Raw genomic sequence first — 22,809 nt, forward strand, 5'->3', positions numbered from 1 at the left:
TAAGGAAATATCCCCTTCTCATCATTTGAATGTAGTTTATTTTTCTTACTTTTTTCTCCTGCATTCATAGAAATCTGTTCAGCAAAAAACCTAAAAAAACGATAATTGATATTTCCCAAGAGCCACCCTCTGTCCCTCTCCCGAAATTCTCGTTTCTTGACTGATTTCACCTCGAATTTCACCTGAGGAAAAATTAGCTCTTTGCATGGAGATAGCTACAAGCATTGCATCTACTATCTACGCCTGTTGTACACAGTACAGGTCTAGTTATAGAAAATTTTTTTGAGTATGTATAAAGATTACACAGTTCTGAAGTATGCAATGTCGCCCTACAAAGATGTCAAAAACTAGAAGTGGAAGTATACATGGTTATAGCCATGATGAGACGGAATCTAATATTTCTATATTTGATTCACAAAAATAAGCTCATAATAAGCCTACTAATTTGTGTGTGTGTGTATGGGAGCATAGTCTCAACCTCAAAAACGTGAATTTTAGAACTTAAATTTGAAGTACCCTGGGAGTTCCTTTGGACAGATAATGGAGGTAGGGACGAAGGTAGATGTTCCGGGAATATTATTACTAAAATATTTGTATCAACTTTTTATTATCGTAAAAATATTTATATTTATGAACAAATAAAATGAATATATTTATTTGTGATATACATTAAAAAACATTTTAATATATATTACAATTTTTGTGGTGAGTGGATGTTTTTTTTGGAGGGGAGGAGGCAACGCTATTTTTTTAAATGATAGAAATAGCCTATACAAGATATCAATGGTAGGCTGCTAAAAATAATTTCAATAAAACATCTCTAGTGCATTCTGTTTATTTCAATTTGTCCTTACCAAGAGATACACGTATAAAAGCACTTCCAAAAAACGTGATACTTAAACTCACTAATCTATTTAACAAATCACGAAATGAAAATAGTATACCAGACAATTGGAAAAAATGAATAGTAATCCCATATTAAAACCAGGAAAAAATTCTAAATCACCCTCTTCATATCAACCAATATCTCTGTATATTGGTAGCACCGGTATCTAATTGGTAGATACTGACCAATAATTGGTCAATATCTAATTGGTAGGACCGGTCCCGTTCATTTTACGTATTTATGTCTTTATACAATAATATATTGTCTCTGTATATTGGTAGGACCGGTATCTAATTGTTAGATACTGACCAATAATTTGTCAATATCTAATTGGTAGGACCGGTCTCGTTCATTTTATGTATTTATGTCGCCCATCCCCAAAATGAAAGAATAAAGAACTGGTACTGAAGGAATATGTTTTTTGCTATAACGCTATTTTTCTCATTCACAAATAGCACAAAAAGTAGTTTGTCAATTGAGATCGATCTCAATTGACTGATCATAATACAAAAGGAATGATATAAAATAATGATAATCATTCTGGTATGATATAAAAGGAATCAGCTCGTTTCCTAAAGTTTTCATGATCATAGGAGGGTTTCAGAATAGCGACGTTACTTGGGAGGGGGAAGCGTTGGATCACCCTTGACTTAGAATAATACCGTTTTTGGGGTATTTTCTGTTAAAATGACCTTTTCTTTGTATTTCCATTGACAAAAATTGATATATTTGTCCCCTATATATTGAAAAAAATCTAAAAAAAAAAAAAATGCCCTCATTCACAAATAGCGCAAAAACTAGTTTTGTCAATTGAGATTGGTCTTCGCTACCGGAATATCTTTATCTAAGTTTAAGAAACAATATTTGCTGTTTCTTTCTTAAGAAAAAATATTTTTTTCTCGGCGGAGACTGTTTTTATTTTTTCAAGTCAAATATGCAGTAGAAGCTACAAAAAAAGGGGATGGAGGAAAATAAATAAAAACATATCAAGGGATTAGTTGGGTAAACTAATTAGCTGCTGATGTCAATTCTGCTTTGATTTAGAGGGGAAAACCACACTTGTTTGGGAGGGGCTGGAGGCTGACTAACCTCAGAAAATATGCTTTTGTTGGCATATCCTTTGAGCCTTTATGGGGAAGGGGGAGGGGAGCGAAGGGCCTAAATGCTATATATGGCTATGATTTTACCTGTATAACGAAATAACCTAAGCAAATCCTGGTTTGTAGGGAATAAATATTTGTGCTGTAGGGAATAGATATTTGTACTTTAGGGAGTAAATATTTGTGCTATGACTTTACTTGTATAACGAAATAACCTTAGTAAATCTTGATTTGTAGGGAATAAATATTTGTGCTTTTTTAAAGCTTGGTTTTTATTTTAAAAAAAATCTACTTAAAAACCGTTTCGGGAGGAGACTTCTGGGAGGATACAAGAGTTTCGGGAGGATACAAGAAATTGTATCGAATTAAATGACAACATTTTTGAAAATTAAGAAAAGAAAATTAGTCTCGAAAAGAAAAGATACAGTAAAAAAGGAAAAAATGCAGAAATATTAACGTTCTGCTTCTATTACGTGAATGAGTGGGTGATTAATGCCCAGAATAGCCTAAATATTAAAAAAAAAATGTACAAAATTGTACAAAGTAGTAGTGTACAAAATTTTTTGTAAAGGTTTTAAACAAATTATGTGGAAAAGTAACTCAATCAGATTAATGCCACTTCAGACCTTTTAATTCTAAATGTTATCTGGTTGTAAATTTTCTTTGTTAGCCTAGTTGCTAACCCATTGTGTAGTTACACAGATATTGCGTGGATACAGGGGGCCGAGTCATTCTCTGAGTGTATCCCACGGAGCATTGTTCTTGTTTTCAGTCAGTTGTATTTTACATCCCATTGATTCCAGTTCAATCCATAGCATAATATATACTTGGCCACGTTGTTTGGAGTCAAAACTAAAAAGAATTGAAGAATTAAAAAGAGCTTTCCGAAAAAGAAGTTTTCTAAAGAAAAGTAAAGGCCATATGAAACTTAAGATCAGAAGAAATAGAAACCTCCAATACCTCAAACTCAAAACAACCAGAAATTACTATTAAAGAATAAATGAAACTCCAAACGAACAGAAATTAAATAAACAATCATAGAAAAAAACATACAACAGGTACCAATACAAATGAATAAATAAATCTCAAAACATGTAAAGCTTAAGTTGAATATGCACATCAAGACGAACAAAAATATTTTGCTATTGAGGGATAAATGAAACTCAAAACGAACAGAACTTGAATAAACAATCATAGCAAACAATAGTTACTAATATAAATGAGTAAATAAATCTTAAAACGAGTGAAACTTAAATAGAATATGCAATTGTAGCTTGAAACGAACAAAAATCTCTACAAAGAAGAGTTTGGGAATATTGTATGACATGTTCGCTTTGTTTTCCTTTCTTTTTTTCTTTTTTTTTATTCCACCCCATCGTCTTCTTCTTTTTTTTTTGTTTATATATGAATGTCCGTATTTAAAGCCATTTTTCAGGCCGTATACATACATATACAACAACAAACAAACTAAATCATGTAACACTCGACTTTCGAATAATAAGACCCTTCTGGACAAAATTTCCCTTTGCTACTATATTTACTTTCGACGTCAACTTCAAAGTTCCAAGAAGGGGCTCACGACCACCCATCCCAAGAAAGCTCTTTTAGCCCCTGACGCCTGAAAAGAAAATGGTCCAGCCCATCAAGATCACCGCAAGTCGGGCAAGTATACCCCATTTCCGGGTGACACCTTTTTTTCCAAACACTATAAAGAGGGAGACAGTTTATGGGTAATAAAGAGTATTCATTCGTTTATAGAATGGAATTAAACTAATAGTCTTCTGAGGTAATAAATTATATACTTTGTCACCGCAAATAGTTTAACCAAACTGTGTAAGATGTTTTTAATAAAGTTTAAAAGAGACCCTCGGCAAAATTTCACGTCAAAGAACAATTTGAATATACGGCTTTTAAATTTTGGGAAACGCAAATACTTTTATATAAATAAGTAAATGTCCTCGTATTCAGGGACGTACGCATGGGTTTGTGTGCCATTAGTGCCTGAATCTCCAGAAATTCCGAATTTTCTAAGAATTCTGGGCACATTTTTATGCTTTTTTGAAGTTTAAAAAAAAACAACTAAAAATCCTTTTGTAACCCTATAACTAATAATCTTCTAAGGTTATAAATTATCTACTTTGTCACCGTAAATAGTTTAACCAAACTGTGTAAAATTTTTTTTAACAAAGTTTAAAAGAGACGCTTGGCAAAATTTCATGTCAAAAGAACCTTTTTGAATATACGGCCTTTAAATTTTGCGAAGCGCAAATACTGACGCTTTGACAAATCAACGGGATTCGGAGAATTTCCATCCAACCACATATTTTGCTATTGAATCAAATATTTTTTCCAATTATTTTATTAGTAGATTATTTGATTTTTTTTTCACTTTCCCCTCCACCCCACCCTCGGACTTTAAGTAACCGCTCTGCGGTTATTGCGTGGACGAGTGGGTGATAAACACCCAGAATAGCCAAAATACTAAAAAAAAAAAAAAATGCTTTTTATAAGACTCTCAATAGTATTTTGCCGGCCAGAAAATCGATAACTTTTAGTCTACGATTAAAATCTCTATGAAACTCAAGTAAAATGACTTTCAATTAAGCTCTAGTTTTTACAATCCTGCGAATATAGGGAGGTACCACGAATAAACACAAAAAGTGAATTTTTAGTTAATTCTTCATTTTCAGACATTCAGGCATATTCTTCAAAGAACTGAAGAATATTATTGATATAACAACTAACGCTTTAAAGTATATAGATCGCCAAAATTCTAGGAGAATCAGACCTCCTTTTCTTTTCTTTTCCTTCTGTTCATTGAAGCTAAGTACTAACGTTATGGATCTTGTCTTTTATAATCGGGCTCTCTCAGAAGTTTTCAATGGTGGTTTCCCAATGAATTTGGGAGGATTGCTCCCTTCCCCCTCCCTGTTTGCAATCTTGACTAATTTCGTTTAATATTATAGCGTATTGTCTCTTAACACTGTGTAAACTTATGCAATTAGTAGCTGGGGGCCTGCCAAAAATGTTATGCTCAAAGGCGCTATGCAGACAAATATTTTTGAAGATCCTTTTATAGCATATTCAAAGTCTACCTTTAAAAATAAAACTCAAACTGGCTAATGAAGATGATGCAAGGTCAATACGATTTGAGTGCTATCTTGACTAATTGGAAAGTTTCGAATAAAACATATTTGCAAAAAAAGTAAACAATTAGGGAGCAGCGAGTGGTCATAAAAGCATAGTACAATCTTTTATAGTACTATATATTATTTACATTATTTTATATATATATTATATATATAAGTTATTATTATTATTACTATATACATTATTTTATAGTACATAGTACTATCTTTTATAGGATTATCTAAGCCTAATTTATAGCTGTAGGAATGACATTAAGTTAATGCTAGTCAGTTGTTCTTTTTGTAGACATGTAAAAACTTTTCCGAGATCTTTTTTTTTCTAAAAAATACCTTTTTTTGGCAAACTTATTAGACGGAATGCTTCATTAAACGGGGTTCTTTTTATTAGATTCAAAAGTTGACAAATTTGACTTTTGTTTTGCCACACATGCTTGTTCCTCGAAGTTTTGTTATTTATGCCTAGTAAACGGGAACCTTGACGTCTAGAATTTTTCAACCACTCGAAATCAACGTTTTGCCACACATGCTCGTACCTCAAAGCTTTGTTATTTATGCCTAGGAAACGAGAACCTTGACGTCTTGGATTTTTCAACAAGTCGAATCAGCGTTTTGCCACACATGCTTGTACCTCACAGCTTTGTTATTTATGCCTAGGAAACGGGAACCTTGACGTCTAGAATTTTTCAACCACCCCAAATCAACGTTTTGCCACACATGCTTGTTTTGCTACACATGCTCGTACCTCAAAGCTTTGTTATTTATGCCTGGGAAACGAGAACTTTGACGTCTTGAATTTTTCAACAATTCGAATCAACGTTTTGCCACACATGCATGTTTTGCCACACATGCTCGTACCTCAAAGCTTTGTTATTTATGTCTAGGAAACGGGAACCTTGACGTATAGAATTTTTCAGCAACTCGAATCAACGTTTCGCCACACATGCTTGTTTTGCCACACATACTTGTACCTCAAGGTTTTTTTTATTTACGCCTAGGAAACAAGAACCTTGACCCCTTGAATTTTTTTATGACTCGAAATCTTTGTTGTTAATGTTATAAATGCTTGGTCGTGCTAGCTTTTATTCATTTTTAAATGTGTTTTCACAGGCTCAGTCTATACCTCAGGAAGCATCCAATCTAGAAAACTTTGCTGAAGAAGAAGAAGAAGAAGTAGTTCCGGAGATAATTGAAAATGCGCCACAAGATTTTGTTTCGTCTTCAGTCGACGAACCAGATGAAGTTAGTTTGTGGTTTTATTTTATTTCATTTTCTTTGCACATGGTTATTTTTTCGGGGTGGGGGGTGGGTATACTTGGAAAAACAAAAAATAGCCAAATTTTCTGGAAAATGTAGAAATTTTTTTAGGGCAATTGAAAAGAAATATATTTTTGGGGCATATCCCCTTTGCCCGCATACGTGCTTGAGTTTTGCCCTTCGGCCAGAATATGGTGTGAAAATGTTTTAAGAAATTTTAATATTTTACTGAATTGACGATAATGTTAGCATCTATCAAATGTAGGAATAAGCATTTTCGTCCCCATTGATCAAAAAAAAAAAAAAATGCCAATACTTTTGGATTTTACAAAATGAATTTCGTATTCGAAAATGATCCTTAATATCTGACTCGTTTATAGCAGCCCTGTTATACTTTTTTTTTAAAGTTTTTTCGACAAGCGGCTCTTCGACGTTTATCTATATAAAAAGATTTTAAACAGCAATGTTTCCCCCTAGCAAAGCAACAGTTCTTACCGACTGAAAACCAAAGTATTCTAAATAACCATAATGAGAAGTTTAGACACACTGTTGAAACAGTCACTTAGCCTGTAAAAAATCATCGTGGAATAAGGTGGAATGATGGCGCTTAAGTGGAGGAATTTTTGGCACATGTGGTAGTGGTAGATGCATTTTGCACGTAGAAAATGATCCTCGACATCCCTGATTCGTTTAGTGCAGCCCTGATATATCTCTTTTTTATGTTTTCTTCCAAAAGAGGTTTTAGCCATTTTTTTATTCGATATAAACTTCAAACAGTAATTTTTCTCCCTGGCCAAGCAACGATTCCTACCGGCTGAAAACCAGAGTGTCCTAAATAACCATAAAGAGAAATTTAGACACACTGTTTAAACGGACACTTTACCTGTAAAAATTCATTGTGGAATAAGGTGGAGCGATGGCACTTAACTGAAGGAATTTTTGGCACACGTGGTAGAGGCAGATGTATTCTACACTAAGAAAATGATCCTCAACATCATTGGGTCATTAACAGAGCCCTGCTATAATTTTTTAAGACTTTTCCTTCGAGAAGAACAAATGAAGAAACAATAAGCAGAATTTTATTGTATACCTAAAAAAATGGTTTTTGGTGCTTTTTGGCAGCACTAGTTGCTTGGTATCAAGGAAAACGGTTGTTGGTGCACTTATTGCTTTAGGTCAACAGCAGCGTTTCCAGCGATGGCAGACCGTTTTTCAAGGTTTTTGAAGTTATAATATTGACAAATTCAGAGACGCGGTCTTTTACCCTGTAAATGATAATGAAAAAAAGTTGTAATGCTAATGTTACAGCTAAGGAATCTTAGATACATATAATGCATTTTGTCAGCAAAAATGGTCATCCTTGGATTGTTGACAATAGTACTGCCATATTTTTTGGAAACATTTTTTCAAGAAGAAACCGCTAAGTGAATCTAGAAATAGGACAGAAAATAGTCGCGTGGATCTTTTCTACCTGGAAAAAGTAAGCAATCATTTTTCAATGTCAAATAACTGCTTTTACAGATTGTTTTACATAAGAAGATTGTTATTCCGGTGTTTCTAAATTTGCCTTACGAAAGAATGATATCATATTTGGCATTATTTCGTGTACAATTTGGATTACTATAATCATATTCTGAACGTGACCACATCGATACTTTGTGGTATTGTAGTATTAGGTGGTATGTAGTGTAGTGTGTGGTATGTAGTATTAGTATGTGGTATTAGGCATTAGTCCGCAGTAGTTGCAAAATTTTTTTTTTTGAGTATTATTGAATTAGAAAGCAGTTTAATTTGTAAAAAATGATCATTATATAGTCATCTTAGGAGCTATAACAACGAGGGGCATTTATCCCTCATTGTATCCTCATATGGGTGTGCATCCTCAAAATTCTTCCCCATTCGTTATCTCTGGTCTCCAGTGCGAGTTTAATTAAAAATCAAGTTAAGTGTGAGAAGTGATTGTTTACCCTTAACAATCTGCAAACTCCGTAAGTTGTGTCTTTTTCATCCAAGTTTGTTTGTCACAACTGTAATTAGTCTGGAGTTAATTGTAATTAGTAGTCACTAAATTATTTTTCAAGTATTATCCAATTAGAAAGTAGTTTAATTTGTTAACAGTGATAGAGGACAGTTTTTTATCATTATAGTGGATATTAAAGGACACAGAAATGAGGGGTATGTAGCCCTCATTGTATCCTCGTGAGGGGCGTTGCTCACTCTATTTTTGTGCGCAAGTTTGATGAAACATTATAGAAAACTATTAAAGAGAGTTTGTGTTATTCTCATGCGAGTTTCTTTTTTTGTAGGCCCAATCCGTCCCACAAGAAGAAGTTGACATCTCTGAAGTACCGACGGGTATGCATGAAGATGCTGTTTCTACTCATACTAATAAGGAGCAGGTATAATATCTATATTTAGTAAACTCTGCTATCATGTTGGTCTAATAAATAAGTATATAAATAAATATTTAACGAATAGTTAATTGTAACTAGTAATTACTAAGTAACTACAATTTACTACTAGCTGTCCCCTGATCGTTTGAACTAAGATGTTAAATTAAAGTTGGATGTCAGTAAATATAATGTCAATAAATTATTTATTTAACTGTTATGTGACTGTTTTATGATTCGTTTTGTTTTACAAAAAAAGCTCCAACTTGAGATGTGGTCTGAAGTAATCCAAAACGAGGACATTGGCATGTTTTCATAGATAAATGTGTAGTATGTATAATCCGATGTTTATCAGTTTGAATTCTACTAGACTTAATCGAACGAAATCTAAGTGCTCTTACGCAAAAAATTATAAATAACATTGCTTCCTTTTGGTTAGTCCAACGTCCCCCTGATTATTCTCTGTAAGTTTCACCTTAAAAGTCTTAGCCTTAGTAATGCTAGTACAAGGTGCAGTAGTAGTAGTACTACTACTAGTAGAAGTACGCACACAGTGCCTTTTTGTTAGTTCAGCATCCTTCTGAACACGCCCTAAAAGCTTTACCTTAACACCCTTAGCCTCGGTTGTAGTAGTAGTCGTAATAATTGTAGTAGCATTAATAATAGTACTAATAATATAAACGTACTGCCTTTTGGTTGGTTCGACATCTCTCTCAACATGTCCAGAAAGTTTCAACTGAATACCCTTAGCCTCAATAATAGTCGTAGTAGTAGGAGTAGCAGTATTAGTGCTAGTAGTACTAGGCATATTGCGACTTTTCTTTTGTTCAACATCCCCCTCACCACTCCCCGAAAGTTTCAATTTAATGCTCTAAGACGTGCTTGAGATATTAGTGATACGCTGTTTTGATAACCAGAATGTATATAGTGTGCTTTGATTGTAGTTCAACATCCCTTGAAAGTTTCATCTTAATACCTTGAACCTCAACGGTAGCAGTAGTCGTAGTAGTAGTGTGCACATTCTGCCTTTTTATTAGTTTACTACCCCCCTCATCATTCCCTGAAAACATCACTTTCATGTTCTTTGCCTTAGTAATAGTAGCACTAGTAAAAGTAATGTTAACCGTCGTTTTATTGTCGTTAGAGTAAGATATGCTTTCAAACTGGATAGATGGTATCCTGTTCGTATTTTGATATATTTTTATTGTGAGGCCGCTTACTTCTGAATGTTTCTGTCAGACAATCGTTAAAACCGGATGACCAGTCGCAGTTAATTGAACCTGGCTTGATATCTACTGCTTATTCGTAATTATGGGATTGAAAGATCAAGACAGAATAATAAAAATCATAATAATAATAATTGAAAGATCAAGCAATAATAATAGTATTAATTATATGAACGTACTGCTTTTTGGTTAGTTCAGCATATCTCTCAACATCTACAGAATGTTTCAACTGAATACCCTTAGCCTTAATAATAGCCGTAGTAGCAGGAGTAGCAGTGTTAGTGCTAGTAGTAGTATGCCAATACCGACTTTTCTTTTGTTCATCATCCCCCTCACCATGCCCTGAAAGTTTGAACTTGATGCTCTAAGGCGTTCTTGAGATAGTACTGATACGCTGTTTTGATAACCTGAATGCACATAGTGTGCTTTGATTGTAGTTTAGCATACCTCGAAAGCTTTCGAATCAGAATCTAAACAATCATTAGAAGTGATAAAAATAAAACTGCGCCCTGAGTAGAAATCTCATATCTGAAACCTAATTGACTGGAATTTAAATATCTGAATCTTAATCCATATCTGAAACCTAATCAGAAACCTATACCGTATCTGATACCATATGGTAATATGGTAATCTGATGATTACCATGTGTGAAAACTAATTGACTGGAATTGAAAAAGCCGTTTTATTAAAAAATATACTTAATCGGTTATGGGAAACTTTTCAAACACTCTCGATATTATAGAAGTAGAGAAATTGGCTTATAATTATTCAAATTGTCTTATTCTTATATCTTATTATATATATATATATATATATATATATATATATATATATATATATATATATATATATATATATATATTCTTATATCTTCTAAAATATTATTATAGCTTATATTTTATTCAAATCGTATTACAATCTCAAGGCTTTACAATGGCGCTAATTCATGAAAATGTGGGGGGAATGAAGGAATGTATTTTTCAACATCTTGGGGGGGGATTCCGCCCCTGAACCTGTTTTGTCAAGATAGACTAGCACAATAGAGATATTGTGAACTTTAGCTCCATGTGGTGTCCTGTTTCTCTCTCCGTAGAAGTGTAAAAAAGATTATTCTAGAATAGGATAATCTTTTTAAGGTGTGATTTCTAATATTTTAGTGTTGCAATTTCCAGATATTTAAGGGTGTAGTTGAAATTAGGGTGAAATTTTTAGGTGTAATTTCCAAAATTTAGGTATAAATTAAAATTGTAGGCGTAATTTCCAATAATATAGTGTAATTAGTTATAATTAATATAATCAGGCGTAATATTAATATTTTAGGCGTAATTTGTAGGTAATCTGTTTAAGGTGTAATTTCCAATATTCTAGTGTTGTATTTCCAGATGTTTAAGGGTGTAGTTGAAATTAGGTTGAAATTGAAATATGGGTGTAATTCTCAATATTTTAGTGTTGCTCGTGACAAGTAAATTCTTTTGTGTTTATAAATCTAGTTTTTGTCTAGTCTTTACAAACAGATTAACAACAGTCCGATTCTTTTTTACTTCGAAAATTAATTGATTTTTTTTACTGTAATTAGGTTAGGCGCTTTTACATCCGATGGGAGGGGGGAGCCCTAGTGTTGAGGTTATTTCATTTTATTTATTGAGCAGGCGTATGGTTGTACTGAAGAGTGAAGATGAAGTCACACTGCATATTGATGAGAAATCTTATATGTTTGTAGGTCCCAACGTGCGTTTTGTTCACAGAGCATCATATTTTAGTTTATTTACTCTCTCTTTTGTTAATTAAACCCGACTGAACCTTGAAGAAAACGAGAACTTACTTGTAGCTGTAAAATAGCTGTTTAAGCGGCAAACAATTAGTGTTGTTTCAACTAGTTGTTAAACAACTAGTTTTTTTATGCGGGAAAGCCCTAGTTTTGAGGTTATTTCATTTTATTTATTGAGCAAGCGTATGGTTGCATTGAAGAGTGAAGATGAAGTCGCACTGCATATTGATGAGAAATCTTATATGTTTGTAGGTCCCAACGTGCGTTTTGTTCACAGAGCATCATATTTTAGTTTATTTACTCTCTCTTTTGTTAATTAAACCCGACTGAACCTTGAAGAAAACGAGAACTTACTTGTAGCTGTAAAATAGCTGTTTAAGCGGGAAACAATTAGTGTTGTTTCAACTAGTTGTTAAACAACTAGTTTTTTATGCGGGAAAGCCCTAGTTTTGAGGTTATTTCATTTTATTTATTGAGCAAGCGTATGGTTGCACTGAAGAGTGAAGATGAAGTCACACTGCATATTGACGAGGAATCTTATATGTTTGTATGTCCCAACGTGCGTTTTGTCACAGAGCATCATATTTTTAGTTTACTTACTCTCTCTTTTATTAATTAAACGCGATTAAACCTTGAAGAAAACGAGAACTTACTTGTAGCTGTAAGATAGTTGTATAAGTGGGAAACTTCCTAAGACTACTTGTTCATTTTGATGCATTTTATAGGATCAACGATTCGAAGAGCAGACTTTGAATGCTGCCGATGGCATTGTTGAAGGCGTTGTTTCAACTCCAGTTGATTCACCACTTGAGGTGAGATTTTGAAAAATAATGATTTTTGAACTTATTATTAATAAAAAAAATAGTAAAAGGAATAAAATGTGAAAAAGTGAAATAAGTTTCGGCGCCAGGTAGATCTGGCCCACGGCGCATGGAAGTGGTGGGCGGTGGATAAGACACAGGACGAATTATAATATATTTGTCCCTTATTTATATGAAATACAAATAAATAAGCTTAATGTAGGATTAGATAACAGCTCAATTAACATTTTCAAGGTATCTGACAAGTTTGAGTCGACGATAAAGAATTTACTATTTCGGGATTCCTACCTCATTAAGAACTAGTGTGAAGTTTTCGGCACACTTAATTGTTTCCTAATAGAGAACCATCCCAAAATATTTGAGGAAGTGAAACGTATTATTACATCACAGTTAAAATCACTTCAGATGCAAATAAATGTCTATTTGCACCACGTTGTTGTTGTATCTCCATTTCTTTACCACAAAGATCGTCACTAAGAATTGTTGAACCTGGAGGAGCTATTATTAGAGATGGTAAATCCCGTCATTGCAAAGGAGGAACTTACTTACTTACTTACTTACTTGTTGCACGTTCAAGCCACATCCAGGCTCATCGTAGCGACCAGCTGACAATTACACAATAACAAAAATCATATTAACCTGGGTAAAAAAAATCACTGCAGTAACGAGCCAAATTGGCAAATCTCTGCTGGCACTAAATCTCCATTTGCAACACATTGGTACTGTATCTCCATTTCTTTACCATAAAGATAGTCAGATGTGTATATAGCTATTGAATGGAGCTAATACAGCTTTTAACGATAACCTGATCTGGTTGAAGGCCGAGATTTTTTTTTTCTTAAGAGGTGAAGTGGGGCTAACTTAACGTAGCTTTGCTAGTGCAAGCACAATAATAAATTGTTCTTAAGCTTCCTTTATCCGGTAGTTATCCTTCATTCCTTTTTTGATAAACTCTCGGTTTGTGTTTGAAATTACTAGCACACTAAGTATAAAGGAAGCAAGGAAGGGGATGAGATTTAGATTGTAAAGCAAGACTTTATCCACTTACTGTGTCAATTTAGTAGTAATAGTAGTAGTAGTAGCAGAACAATTTTATTGAAAATAATAATTTTTATATAATAGAACAACAAAAGCAGAGCTTGCGAGGATGTACTAAAAAAAGTGTATGGAGCATTTACTTGATGATGCATGTTGAATTTACTGATGAATGCTTACAGCTTTTGATCTGAGTATTTGTCCAAATATATTTTCCTACAAAAAGAGATTACTTTCCATTTATATTTCTTTTATATTGGATTTTGTAATGTTGTTATCTGGAATTTATTGTCTTTCTTCGCTACGAGGAGTATAAAAAGACATTTTTGTATCTGGACTTTTAGCTACCAGTTAGCTTTTGGTCTTCTTAGCAAATATGGCATGCCCCCACCCCCTCATATCTCATCCCCTCACTCCGAAAAGAAAATAAGGTTCTAAGATGTGATATTCGAAGTTCTGTGAATTTTTAAATGTATGTTCAAAAGTTTTGGGACGATGAACCCCCTTGTCTAATATAGAAAGATATATCCTTCCCCCTCTGCGTCATTGGAATGTATACTCTTAGTCAAATAGACTTGAATATATAGAATAGTATGGGTATGTAATATAAATTGTATAGATATATCAGTGTATGTTAATAGTTGCATAGATGAACAATAGAGAATAACCTGTACTTGTGCATAATGCAAGTTATTTACATTGCTCAGTGAAAAACCCATTGGTAAAATTCAACCTCTGCCTCATAAAAAATAATAAGCGTCCAATGTGACTCAAAATGTATTTGGGAATGGGGTCATTTGTTAAACTTGAAAGGATGTTTCCTTATTTATATCACTCTTTTGTATATGCACATTTTCGTATTGTAAGTTATTACTCACAATACGGAACGTAAGTTATTACGGTAGTTTAAAAAAAAAATATATCAAGGTTTGATTCGATTTCCTCCTCTTAAGTACAATAAGTTTCTAATTTAGCTAGGCGTATCGATTTTTTTTTCTATTAAAAAACATTTTCGTTTATTTTGAAAATCTATATTTTGTTTCATATTACTTTTTATATAATATAAACGTATATAATTTTGAATTATATATAATTGTAAGTTATATAATTTGTTATTTATATATTTATTTATTTATATATTATTTCGTCTTTTATATTTCAGTTAAAATACTTTTTGTTTAACTAAACAAATTATTTATTAAAAACATTTGAAATATAATGTTTTTTTGTTGTTTTTTTAGGCACAGTCTATCCCTGAAAAAGTACTTGAGCAGCATAACTCTGCAGAAGAGTTTGTTGAAATGGCTGAAAGTAGTGAATCAAGTGAAGCTCCTATTGACAATAAGGTTGGTCTAAATTTCACCATATTTGCTACTTTGTAAAAATTTCCCCGAAAACTTAATTGTTCGTTTTTTAGCCCCTATAGTATGTTACAAAAGTCTGATTTTGTTTTCCCCTTGTTCTTTAATTTGAGTATGCTTTTTGAAAAAAAGAGCAGTAGAACAATCAAGCCCGGAACACAAACAGACAACCAGTTTTTTTTTTTTTTTTTTTTTTTTTTTTTTTTTTTTTTTTTTTTTTATAAATAAAACCAAAGGAAAATAGCGATGGTGGAACAAATAACCTGTTTATGACTTATTTTCTGCTTTTCAAAAATGTTAGAAGTAGCAAACAATAATGGCGAAGCAGGTAGAACTACTTCTGCTGTCTGTTCTGTTTTTGGGAAAAAAAATAAACAGTATCATTCTTTTTAGAAAAAAAAATATGCGTCGCTATAAAAACAGCTGTTTTCTTAATTTTTGAAGAATTACGCCGTTGGAGATAATAATTAAATCATTTTGTTTTTAATTGTATTTTACAATTAAACCCTGCAATCTGCTTAGAGTGGAAGAGGCCATGGGTTTGAGGCTTGCTAACTATTATTAGGCTAATAACCATTATTATTAGGCTAATAACTATTTATTATTAGGCTAATAACTATTTGTTATTAGGCTAATAAGGCTCGCTAGCTATTATTACACATAAGTAACTATATATAACGAATTTCCGTTATTGTTAGGTAAATTTGTCACTAATTTTATGCGATATGCGATAAAAGAGAAAAGCGTTAGAAAGGACAGACAGGTTCTGCGCAGATTTGGGTCTCATGCAGTGTATTCTCAATTTTTTTTTGAAGTGGCGTTTAATGAGGAAGATGCATTCTGTCCGAAATTGACCCCCTTTTTTACAGATTTTTGCGTTTCTTACTTTAGTGCCTTTGTAATAAATTACCTGCTTATTTTTGCCTCATTTATAGGAAGCTGAACAAGATGAGCAGGAAATTTTAGAAGATTTTGTATCAACTGCTGCCAAGTCCTCAGATGAGGTATTCTTATTTCCTTATTTATTCTGTTTTTTTTTTCCTTTGCCTTAGGTAAAGTTTGGAAAATTATACTTCCTTTTTCTAATCTCGATTCGAATTTTGTTTATAAAACTTTGACAAAACATGCGGACCATGGATCTTATCGATAGGCAGTATATTGTGCCTGTGTGAAATTCTTTTATTTCGATAAACATTTGTTACAAATGTGCACGTCACTATTAATTTTTTTGAGTCGAGATTTTACCAGGATTAAAATTCAGCCGGTCATATTCCCTCAGTCCCGTTGAAAGTGCCCATAGCTCTTGATCTATATGTGCATAGATGCTTACTTAGATGCATAGATGTGGATAGAGTGTGTGTAACGTAATCAAGTTGTGATTTAGGCTGGTCATATCCAGGATTCTGTTTGGGGGGGAGGGTTAGAACCAACGATTTTTTTCGTAAGGGGTCTACCAAAAGAATGAAGGAAAAGGGATTTTTACTTTCCTTATGATATCAAATAGGGATTTTTTGGCTTTTTTTTACATGCATTCTATAAGACCAATCTACGAGCCGGAGAAGTGTTTTTTTAGTTTTTATCAGAGAAATAATGTTTTTACATCCATTTTACAGACTAACTTATGAATTGGAGAAATATTTCGTTGAGGAGGGGGGTTCAATCTAGGCTTTCCTTCCCCCTGGATTCTAATTCTCCCTGGAAGGGGCCCTCTGGCCGGTCTTGATGGAAAAAAATCGTTATAAAAATAAACGAGGATAAATCCAGCCAATGACAACAAGAAGAATAGTTGGCAAATATTTCGATCGAGGCCTCCGCTCAACGTCCTCATTGCAAAAAATGAAATAATTAGAAAAAATATTGATAAAAGTCCTCAGGACGAAACGTCAATTTTTATTTTAGTGTTTATTTTTTAACGTTTGTCTTGTTTATATATCGCCCTTAAGATTTTTTCAGTATTTTTTTTCCATTTCGTTGCTCATTTTATTTTTGCTCAGAGGACGTTGAGCGGAGGCTTCGATCGAAATATTTGCATACTATCCTTCTTTTTGTCACGGGCTAGAATTATCCTTGTTGTTTTTTTTTGTTACAATGTTTTCTCATTTCTTAGCTTTTGCGGTTTTAGAAACTATTCGGTATTATAGGGAGAATCCCCGTACCTTCCTCCAATGGTTGTGCCTGTGTCAGCAACTATATTCAGATCTCTGAGAAGTGGAATGCTCATGAGATTCAAGAGCTTTGTCACACAGTTCACACTGGGGACATAGTGTGTTTGCCCAGTGTGCCACTAGCGGGCGAGGTGAGTTTCACTATGCTAGCAAGCAAAATGCTAAAAGCTCCAGGGGATGCCACTTCAAAGATATTTTGCGGGTAAGGTGAGTTTCACTATGCTAGCAAGCAAAATGCTAAAAGCTCCAGGGGATGCCACTTCAAAGATATTTTGAGGGTAAATTGAGTTTCACTATGCTAGCAAGCAAAATGCTGAAAGCTTCAGGGGGTGCCACTTCAAAGATATTATGTGGTCAAGGTGAGTTTCACTATGCTAGCAAGCAAAATGCGAAAAGCTCCAGGGGATGCCACTTCAAAGATATTTTGTAGAAACGGATTTTAATCTGTTTCAAATGTTTTATTTAATCAACTAAAGGCAATGCAAAATATTAATCCCCACGGAGAGCAGGGTCTGTGAAGTTGGGTGCACTAACACAAACAAATACAAGTCTCGTCACGATAAAATTTTCACTTAAAATCCAATATTTGAATTTTCAAGCAGAAAACTGAATAACGGGATGCTACCAACCAATATACAAATATTGTTACATGCACTTTAACACCAATAAATAACTTTCAATTTCTCTTCTAATGAACATCTGGAATCATCCAGGGGGAGTATGGGTCAGAATATGCCGTGGGGAGGGGGGATTTCCGGTGGGAATACGCCGAATAACGCTGTGAATACACTTTTCTTTGTAATTAAATGTGACAAAACAAAACAGAGAAATACCAATGAAAAATCACTATTAAAAATAATACAAAAGATAAATACTAATTGAACAATCACAACAGGCTCCTTGATAGCTTTAATTTAGAATAGTTTCAATTAATAATTATAGTGAGTACCACTTCTATATAACGATAGAATGAACAACAAGATTTACACTGGATGTGAATGTCCTGAAAGTCTCAAAATATTTATAAATTCTATTTTATTTTCTGATTTTATTATTTGGAATATGAAACTACCGAAAGGCACAGCATATCTGGGAATCAGACACTGTGATATGTATGTGAATCTCTAGGTAATACTAGGGCAATTAATATGCCAAGGCCAGTGAAAATGGAATCTTACTTTTTGAATCCGTTAAACGTGCATAATATCAAGGATTTTGTGGGGGGGGGGGGTACAAAAAAAACTTAAAAACACATCATATATTTGTTTGTATGGCTGTTTGTCAGACTTTTACGATTTGGATAAACATTTCGGTGGAGAGGGCGTCAAACACCCTACCCATCTCCGAGATACTGCCTTTACAACCATAAATGTTTTTAAAAGTACGAAAAATTTGGAATTCAATGTTTAAGGAAAAAAACTTCCATTGCGATTGTGCAGTTCTTGGTAGTAGAAGGCGTCAAAGTTGATAGAAAAGAAGTGTGTTTGAAAAAGCAGCAAATTGAGCTGAAAATGTATGGCCCAAAAAAGCTTAAGCTATCCTTTGTGGCTTAAGCAGCTTAAGCTTTTCATATGTAGCTTACCTTTGAAAGCATAGTTGTGTTTGGGAATCTAAAGGTTGTTACTTTTAAATTTTTACTTACGAAAGCTTTTCAAATTTAGCTAATTAGTTTTGCTTATTTACTTGTTTTCTAATGTGACAACACTGATGAAAATATACTGCCCTAAATATTTTATGATTTCCTAGCAACCAAGAGAAAAATCTTACAAATCGTTGTTTTCATGTTTGGATTCACCGAAGAAGGGTCTAGGAGGCAAAAATGTCTTTATTTTAATGTCCTTGGCACTTAACGTCACTTTATTTTCTTTAAGATCACGTCGTTTTCCTTGAGGTCACTTTAATGTAATTTGTTTTTTACAGTTTGATATTCTGGGCACTTCAAGGTCACTAGTTAATTTTTCCTACTTCAACTTTGGTTTCTACTAGCTTGTGGAGTAAAAACAGACAGGGAAATAAATAAAATTACTCAAATTGGATTCTAAAGTAACAAGCTTTTAAATACTTAAAGCTTTTAATTAATTTCTTTATGTTTTTAGAGAAACGGAGAATTGGAACCTATGAAACGCCAGGTTTTCGTTATAAAATAAGGTCAATGTGTTTTTCACTAGTTATTTCCAAACTGTGGTGATTATTTATTCCACGAGAATAATTGTAAAATTGATCTATTTTATATTACCATTTCGAGGAGCGCTAAAGCTCCCATCGTGGGGAAACATATACTTTGAATAGTTCTTCTGAGAAATATTTTCTTATCCTTCGGAACCAACTGAAAGGGATATTTAGGAGGGGTAGGGAGTTTGACCCCCCCCCCCTCTGAGATGTTTATCTGGCTCGTTAAAACGTAGCAAAAATGAATATCAACAATTTTTGATACGCTTTTAAAGTTTTTTTGTAACCCCTTCCCCCCTCCCCCGAAAAAAATCCTGGATACCTTTTTGGAAGCGGATGATCAGATCCCCATTTGCTAAATGTTTATATAGCTATTTACCTCTTAAGAGAACGTGGTGTAAGAGCCCTTGTCAGCTGATCCAGAGAAACGGCAAGTATATTGTACCATCTATATTTTTGCCATCTGTATGTTGTTTCAAAAACCGTTGTATTAAATGTTTATAAGCAGCTGGTGATGAATAGCAATTTAGTTGTCAACTGGATTAACCATAATTTATCTGTCTTTTCATTTATGAATAAAATGAGAATGCATAGATTTATAAATAGTATTTCAAGCTTTTAATTAAGGTAGTGAAGACAGTGGTATGTGGAGGTACGGATCAACAGAAGCAGCTGATCTGACCTCTGTTTATAAAGAGTCTCTCGGAACGATGAAGACAATCCGCGCCTTAAAGAACATTATAGAAGCCCTCGCCAAGTGATCTACTGTGGCCCGTATACTATACCTCTATGCCATCTATTTGTTCTTGTAAAATCATTTTACCAAAGGTGTATAAGCATACGATTACCTAGATATTTAAATAATCGTTAAAATCTTAATTGAGATAGTGAAGACGGCGAAGAGGTCTTTATCAACAGAAGTAGCCGATCTAATCCCCGTTTCAAAAAAAAAAAAAAAAAAAAAACAAATAAATAAAAATTACTGGAGTATGAAAGCTATTTCCATCCGAGGATGACGTGGGACAGGCCCTCAAAAGTTGATTTGCTTAAAGGACACGAGTAATATACCTTTGGGCCATATATTGACGATGGCAAACAACTTTTATCAAAGCTTGGTAGACGGTTGATGGGTTGTAATTTAGTCGGTAATGGGAGTCGTATTAGAAAAAAAAATCTTACATAAAACCGTCTTCCTATCTATACATAAAGTTTAGAAGTAATAATGGACAAATTTGTAGTTGCGACTGCATAGAATAAAAAGCTCAAATATCTTTGTATCACCTTGGGAGACCTTTAACAAAGAGAATTTTGAAATACAATGAATAAAGGAGTTAACAATATAAAAGCTGAAAAAAAGGATAAAGGATAAAGATCCTCCTGAATCATTGCTGGCGCATAGGACGTCGAGTTGACGCTTCAGTTGCTGAGTGTTTTTACAGGGACAAGTAGCAAGCTTGTCGCCCAACTTTGCTGCAGCGAGGATCGAACCTGGGTGCTCCGTATTGCCAAGCAGTGCATCAGTCCACTGTGCTATAATAGGTCAAAAGGTGAAAACTGTGCATAAGATACAAAACCTATATTTGAATATTTATAGTTGATATTTGAATATTTATAGTTATTTATCTAAAGTACTGACCATTCCTTGTGATAATACACTGTACACAAAATGCATTTAGCGCTTAATCACTAAAGTTGCATAGGTCTAATGGACATTTGCTTCAGTACTTTTAGTAAGAAAATACTTTAAAAAATGAAATATGTTTCATTGTGCTTAAACTTGGCAATCATACTTACTTACAATATATTCTACTGTTATTGTTTGGAATAATTTCTTTGACGCTGCAAATTTCAGAATAGAAAAACGGGGTTTCAATAGGGTAATTTATTTGACGTTCAAAAAGCCGCTATGTGAAAACTCGGTTATCTTGTCAGCTATAGAGGAAAACAAACTATTTTTCACTAACTATTCACATGTTTGGACACGATTGCGCCACTATTGAATATAACTGCATAGTTGAGGAGGCTCCGATCTGCCGAAAATTGTATTTTCTTGCAGAAATTCGCAAGATTTTTTCGATATTTTTAGTTTACGGAGCATTTCAAGTTTTTAAAAGTTAGTAATTTTGAAAAGCCTACAGAATATTTCAATTTTGCGAATGTTCGCTCCAGTTCTTCTGTTGAAATGCTTGTCTTCTGCATCACTAGTTTCGTGTACTAAAATCTTGCGCTTAACCTAGATTAATAGAATCATAAAACAATCATTGTGCATATACAGCCTTTTTTTTCTTTTTAACAATTTGCTGTAATATTTGTTTTTAGGCCCAGTCTATCCCAGAAGAGGTAGTTCAAACTCATAACGTTCAACAAGAGTTGGTCGAGGCTTTCAGTCAGCCGGGTCAAAAGGTAAAAGGAAAATCATATTTTTATTCTGTCCATGTTAATTTTTCTCTGTATTTCTTAACCATTTTTCTTCAAGTTCTGGCCTAGTAAAATTGTTTTTTTCCATGGGGTCTCTACTGAGCACCAACTGGGAGAGGGGAGGGAACGCCCTTCTTTGTTTTTGAAAAATATTTTCTTTTATATTTTCATTGAAGAAGTAAGAATGAAACTGCTTACCCTCCCTCTGGATTTAGAAAAATATTTTGTTAAATTTGTTAAAACAGATGGAAATGAACCCCCGTCCTGCACACACACCCACATTTTCGCAAATTGTTGCCTCTTTGTGTGTTGATGGCTCATTGTAGCTATTTTAATTCACAGTCTTTTTTTTGGTGGATAAAATATTTAAATATACTACATTGAAATACTTGTCCCCCATCCTAAATGCTGATTTTTGTCGCATTTCGTCAATTTCCTAATCCTGTTAACCTAAAACAATTATTTTTAAGGTATATTACATCAGTTAAAACAATATTAAGTTTTTTTTTAAATATCTGTTTTTCTTCTTACTCTTTACACTCTTTGGATGCTTGAACAAGGGTTCAGTCTTTCTAAACTTTTCAATTTGGTAAAAGATTTTATTTCTGTAAGATGCGCCTCAGCGAGAACTAAGAAAAATGTGGTTAGAAAATAAGCGCCAGTGAGAATTACAAGCGACAATGAGTATCAGAACGTGTCAATAATATTTTGGAAAATTGGCATCCTGGGATTTTCTGGCGTGCAAAAACGATCTACATAAATCACGAATTTGAGAAAATTTGTTTCCCCGTTTAATCGTCTTCACAAGTCTATAAATAACAGGTTTATGCTGTGCAAGTTTGTTTCCATTTGAGGTAATAAACCTTTCCACAAACTTAAATAGCCTAAGACCCAAAAATCTTGGACAGTGCCTAATTTTGGAAAAATATTTTCATTAAAATGTATTTTGCCAAAACCTGGACGAGAGGTTCCTAGTCTTAGACTTGATGTTTGAAGTAATCGGGATCGGCTGATTGTTCTGATTAAACTAGTTTAGATTGGCTGATAGTTTTGACTTCGCTGGTTG

The 22,809-nt window shown here is 33.6% G+C and overlaps 1 protein-coding gene across 1 annotated transcript in view; it reads left to right on the plus strand.

The window, feature by feature from the left end:
* Positions 1 to 22,809, plus strand: part of LOC136041246 (aspartyl/asparaginyl beta-hydroxylase-like) — a gene marked incomplete in the record, with an annotated part of 132,939 nt that overhangs the window by 42,414 nt on the left and 67,716 nt on the right. The window contains 6 exon segments of the mRNA XM_065725854.1: positions 6,312 to 6,374; positions 8,696 to 8,788; positions 12,500 to 12,586; positions 14,872 to 14,976; positions 15,927 to 15,995; positions 21,645 to 21,728. Coding sequence (XP_065581926.1) covers positions 6,312 to 6,374; positions 8,696 to 8,788; positions 12,500 to 12,586; positions 14,872 to 14,976; positions 15,927 to 15,995; positions 21,645 to 21,728 — 501 coding nt within the window.

Source organism: Artemia franciscana, unplaced genomic scaffold, assembly GCF_032884065.1.
Source record: "Artemia franciscana unplaced genomic scaffold, ASM3288406v1 PGA_scaffold_1180, whole genome shotgun sequence".
NCBI lineage: Eukaryota > Metazoa > Arthropoda > Branchiopoda > Anostraca > Artemiidae > Artemia > Artemia franciscana.